Genomic DNA, 4876 nt, shown 5'->3' on the forward strand with positions numbered 1-4876 from the left:
CACACATGATACACATTTTGCAGGTAGATATAGCTGGACTCGGACTCTCCTGGTGCCTCAGTTCTTTCACGATAGGCGTGATTTTCGATTTTATTGGGCGTAATAACAACATTTTCACAACCAATCCCAAACAAGTATAACCCGAGTAAATTCGTCCGGTAATTTTGATTTGACCGAACATTATTTCCAATGTCATGTTTGGATTGGCAGCATATCATATGATTCAAACATAGGTAACTGTTCATCATGTTCACATGTTTTTTCAATCTGAGCATGGACCACAAAACAAAAGTTCAGCACACATAAAATCCAAGTGGAGCAGTAATTTTTAGAAATATATTTACTAACACAATCTGCCTAATTGTCGGTGTTCATGTTCTTTTACCTCCGATGGGACAAAACTAAATCCTTCTCAAGAGCAACATTATTCAATCATTGCTTGATTGGTTTGTCGGTGCCATTAGTGGGGGGAAGAAGAAGATTCATGTCTTCTTTTTTCTCTTCATTTGAATAAAAAAAAAAAGTGAACGCCCTTTGCAGCCCTTTTAGCACGTTCATGACTTTATGATGATTAAAGGCATGTTTGGTTTGGAAATATAATTTTAAAATCATAACTTTAATCTAATTCTACTCACAACAAAACAAAATAACTCATATAAAGTTAAAGAGTGGGCTCCATTTATACTACTTTTTTTCATAACAAAACAAAATAACTCATATAAAATTAAATGATGAGTCCATTTATACCACTCTTTTTCAAAATTAAAATCTGATTTTAAAATTATATTTTGAAATCAAACACAGCATAAGGTTTTGAATTATTGGACCATTCGATATTACGTCCAATAATATAAACTTCATCAGTTCCAATCTTCATAATAAGATTATGGGTTTAAAGTCTCCTTCTTGAACCACCGAAAAAATTCTCCTTATTGATAAATTATATCGACCGCTAGCACAAGAAGAATTTGTTCTTAGATAATTGCGTGTACATTTCGAAAATTAAAATGTGGAAGAATGGTATTAATGTTTTGGTATCTATTTTTGAGAGATGGTGATCTCGGGTCTTGCGTGTACATCGCGTGCTATTGGGCCTGGGCCAAGTCATGGTAATACTGAGAGATCCAATTGGATATGATGTGGACCTCTTGCTTCCTCACATCTTGAAGCCACTGTGGATCTTCCCTTGTCGAATATCTCAGGTCCACGTGGTGAGCTCCTGCATTTTTTTTTTCTATTTCAATTTTATTTTACAAAAATAAAATTATAAATATTAAAAAAAAAAGAAACGGAAATTCATTTTCCCAATTTGCCTACTTACCTTCTTTTGCCACTATTGCAATTATGCTCTTTGATATGTTCTTCAGCACCCTGCACAGTTAGATCAAACATTTTCTTCTTAGGACAATCAAATTTTTATTTGCAAAAGATGATACTACAATATTAAAAGAGAGAGGGAGAGAGAAGAAGGACGAAATCGTACCCTCCACCGCTCCAAGGGTCTCTCAAGCCATTGAAGAATATGACATTGCTCCCGAATCTCTTCAGAACTGTCTCGATATTCTGTTCACAAATATATCACATCTGTACAATTAAGTGAAACAAGACAGAAAGATGAGATAGGAACTCTATGATTCATACATGGCCTCCAAACTCAGTTGTGATCCAACTTGGCCTAGGCTCGACATTGTAGACGGCTTTGCAGTACGCGAGCCGATTCGCGTAGGCATACTCTGAGGCCGGGAATATGCTCTCCTTGGTGTCGCCGCTCATGGGCATGACCATCTCCGTGCAGGCCTGCAAGATTCCAAGCCCTCTAAGTGAGGATCTTACTTTCTAGTAAGTAGGCTGGGCCCAAACACATGGATATCATTGGGCCGAGGTCCACATACAGTCTGACAGTTAACATGCTATAAAAGGAAAGGAGGTGTGTTGGTCAAGCAGACCTGCCAACTCCAGCCGCCAAGGCCGTGAGGGTCGGAGTTATCGTTGAGGTCGAAGCAGGAGACGTCGCCACTGGTGTTGTAGTAAACGTTTGCTGCTCCATGCAGTTTCTCGAATGTGTCGTTTCCTTTGGTTGGATCATCTATCGCCTTGCACATCTGCAACTCATGGTATATACACAACGCTAGCATTCTCGGGTGCACAAAAAATCGATCCATTAATTTTGATAAACATTCGCGCTACCTGTTTTATAGGATAAGCGGGCAAAGGGTTCAGGAAGTTCGAAGGGGTGGGATAATCCGTCATGGCCGTGTAAACAAAAGCCGTTCTTAGCCAACCTTGAAGGGCATCCCCGTCTATGTAGTTCCTGTTAAGAAGCAGAATTAAACACAGCAAAAATTGGAAGAAAAAATTTTGGAAAAATAATCTTAGTTGGGAAGATGGTTCGAATTAAGTTCTTACTTGCATATTCTGAATGATTTTCGCAGAATATCGAGTCCCCGTTGATGCTTCGCAGTATGTTCTATCTGCTGCCACGATTCTCTGATCACCTTGTAACAATTCTCGCTCTCACTCTGATAAGTAAACAGAATGGAAGAAATATGTTGAACTTTTCTGATTTTTGACAGTATGGAAACTTATTCGAAATACGTATTTTTTCAAAATAATAAAAAGGAAGAAAATCCGTTAATTTTTATGGTCACCGTTTCGTCTTTAAAATCGTCCGCGAAGAGGAAATTATACCGGTTTATTTGATTCCACAAACAAAATTTAACTCCACTCCATTTACTTCAACTTGTCTTCAATTCAACAACACAATCATTACTTTCTCTAAACTATTCATTACTTTTTTTTTCAAAATTCAACAATACAATAATTACTTCCTCTCAACTATTTATTATTTTTTCTCATAATTCAACAACACAATCATTACAACCCAATTAAAATCAAAACTTAACTCTACTTAACTCTAAAATCAAACACAACAATAGATTTTTTCTACTTGAAAAAATATACAGGCAACAAACGCGTACGACACTGTTCTTGGTCCTGTGAAAATTTTTTATATCAGGTCGGACTCAATTTGTTTGAGGCCTTTCCCGTTTGCTTATGTGAGTGTGATGGCAAACCCAATAATGTCGAGGAAGGTGTGCACATAGTTATCAATTGCGACGTGAGGAAGAATAAACGAACGGCAAATTAGACTAACAAGAATACAGATAAGTCAAGAGTCAGTAAACACTCGTCATGTAATTTCCAATAGAAAAAAAAGCTGTTATAAGATTTATTTGGAGCGATGCGCACGCACCTTGAAATCGCGAGTGATGATGTTGCTGAAGCTATAAGGAGAGGTTATGTCGTCAAAGTTGAGGATTGGAGATGAAGAGGCCAAGGCTCCAATTGCTATGTGGGGGTACTTCAACCTGAACCAAGCTGCTAACACTGCACGCATACAGAATAATTCATAATTATATAATAAATTAAAATTTAATTTTATTAGTAATATGAACGACTAAAAAATACGATTTCCCATGCTAATTAATTAATTAATTACTCAAATATACAATATAATGAACAGCTCATATGAGAACCCACCGAGATCAACAAAATTAATTATTTAATCAAAGCAAGTCCAGCTAACAAAACTTATCTTAGAGAGAGGATAAAAGATATATAATCTTATATCCATACAGATCCAGAAGGGAAGAAATTGCATACTTCCTCCATAGGAGCCTCCGAATACGACCACCGGAGAATCGAGCGCTGATAAATTCTTCTTCAGGTCTGTGATCAGTGTGGCGTAGTCGGCCAATGCCTGGGTCGAGGTCAAGTACCCGAGCGTACTCGTGTTGCTGTATGCCACGTCCTTGTTGCCTCCAAAAGGGATCGATTTTCCGTAGAATCTATGCTGCAATAATAAAAGCACACGGGAGTTTTGAATCGCCCCGGCCAAGTTTAGGCACACTTCTAGTATATATATTAAAAGCCACGGCGGCCCCGATAATGGCTAACCTATTAGGTATAGGACACCACCATTCACGTATTCAGCCGTATCCAATAAAATGAATGTAGGATGAACATATAAATTCGAAAACGGATGTTCCTGCTCCATTCAAATCTAGGCTCAACATTCCAAGTTCCAATTACGAGTCTTACATCGATGGAGAAGAAGACGCGAGCATTACCTCGATGAACACTAGGAGGGCTTTGAAGTGGGGTGCGGTCTCAAACATGAACCCCGTGTTCTGGGCAAACCATTCGATGTCTCCTTCATTCCCGGTGTAGACGAAGATCGGGGAGTTGTGTTTTGGCCCACCCCAGTAGGTGCGGTTGATCAGGTACCTCTGCTGGAATGTCTTGTAGCTCGTCGGGTTGAAGTTGAAGTGGTCGAGGATCTGGGTGTAGTACTTGGTCTCATAGAGACCGTTCCAATCGTCTCGGGAACGTTGAATCTGCTCCGGGCGGACGATGGAAGACGGGAAACCCGGAACGACGTGCTTCGCGAATGAAGTGGAGAAGAACCACGAAGAGAAGAGAGAAGCACAGAGGAGAGCTGATAATAATAAGGATCCACTGGATGCAGCTGCTTTCATTGTTTTGGTTACTTCTCTTCGTCCTCCTTTTGCAGAGAAAGGTAGAAGCGAGAGAGAGAGAGAGAGAGAGAGAGAGAATCTGCAGAGAGATTTTCACAACCACGGGGAAAAAATTGCGCAGGCAGAGGGAGGAACGGTCGTTTTACTTCAACTTAATTAAATATGTATTTAAAAGTTAATTATAAAAAATAATAAACGTAAAAAAAGAAAAAGAAAAAGATGAGAGATAATTTAATCATTAAGCGAAAATCTTGACTTAATGAAATAAATCATTCTTTCTCTCTCACAAAACTTTTATCAGTCTTTATTCATTCATCCATTCTTACAGTATATTTTTA

At 38.6% G+C, this 4876-nt stretch overlaps 1 protein-coding gene across 2 annotated transcripts; it reads right to left on the bottom strand.

The window, feature by feature from the left end:
• Positions 1-898: 898 nt before the first annotated feature.
• On the bottom strand, positions 899-4670 carry LOC116209565 (lysosomal Pro-X carboxypeptidase-like). 2 transcript variants are annotated; one of them, XM_031543232.1, is made up of 10 exons: positions 4131-4670; positions 3664-3853; positions 3254-3387; positions 2407-2519; positions 2188-2311; positions 1947-2102; positions 1642-1797; positions 1484-1563; positions 1322-1371; positions 899-1234 (listed from the first exon to the last, which is right to left on the bottom strand). In XM_031543232.1, the coding sequence occupies exons 1-10, from the start codon at positions 4536-4538 to the stop codon at positions 1086-1088; spliced, it is 1560 nt and encodes a 519-aa protein (XP_031399092.1). In that variant the 5' UTR covers positions 4539-4670; the 3' UTR covers positions 899-1085. The 2 variants fall into 2 exon arrangements, with proteins under 2 accessions (XP_031399092.1, XP_031399093.1); XM_031543233.1 differs by having other exon boundaries at positions 899-1219; positions 4131-4668.
• Positions 4671-4876: the final 206 nt, after the last annotated feature.

This window comes from Punica granatum, chromosome 5 (assembly GCF_007655135.1).
Source record: "Punica granatum isolate Tunisia-2019 chromosome 5, ASM765513v2, whole genome shotgun sequence".
Lineage (NCBI taxonomy): Eukaryota > Viridiplantae > Streptophyta > Magnoliopsida > Myrtales > Lythraceae > Punica > Punica granatum.

What these genes read in the sequence shown, in the direction of transcription:
- LOC116209565 (XM_031543232.1), bottom strand. Translation starts at nt 4,538, where the DNA reads ATGAAAGCAGCTGCATCCAGTGGATCCTTATTATTATCAGCTCTCCTC. An exon ending in TCATCACTCGCGATTTCAAG is followed by an intron (nt 2,520 to 3,253) that starts GTGCGTGCGCAT and finishes TTTACTTATCAG; the next exon opens with AGTGAGAGCGAGAATTGTTA. An exon ending in TTGGCGGCTGGAGTTGGCAG is followed by an intron (nt 1,798 to 1,946) that starts GTCTGCTTGACC and finishes GGAATCTTGCAG; the next exon opens with GCCTGCACGGAGATGGTCAT.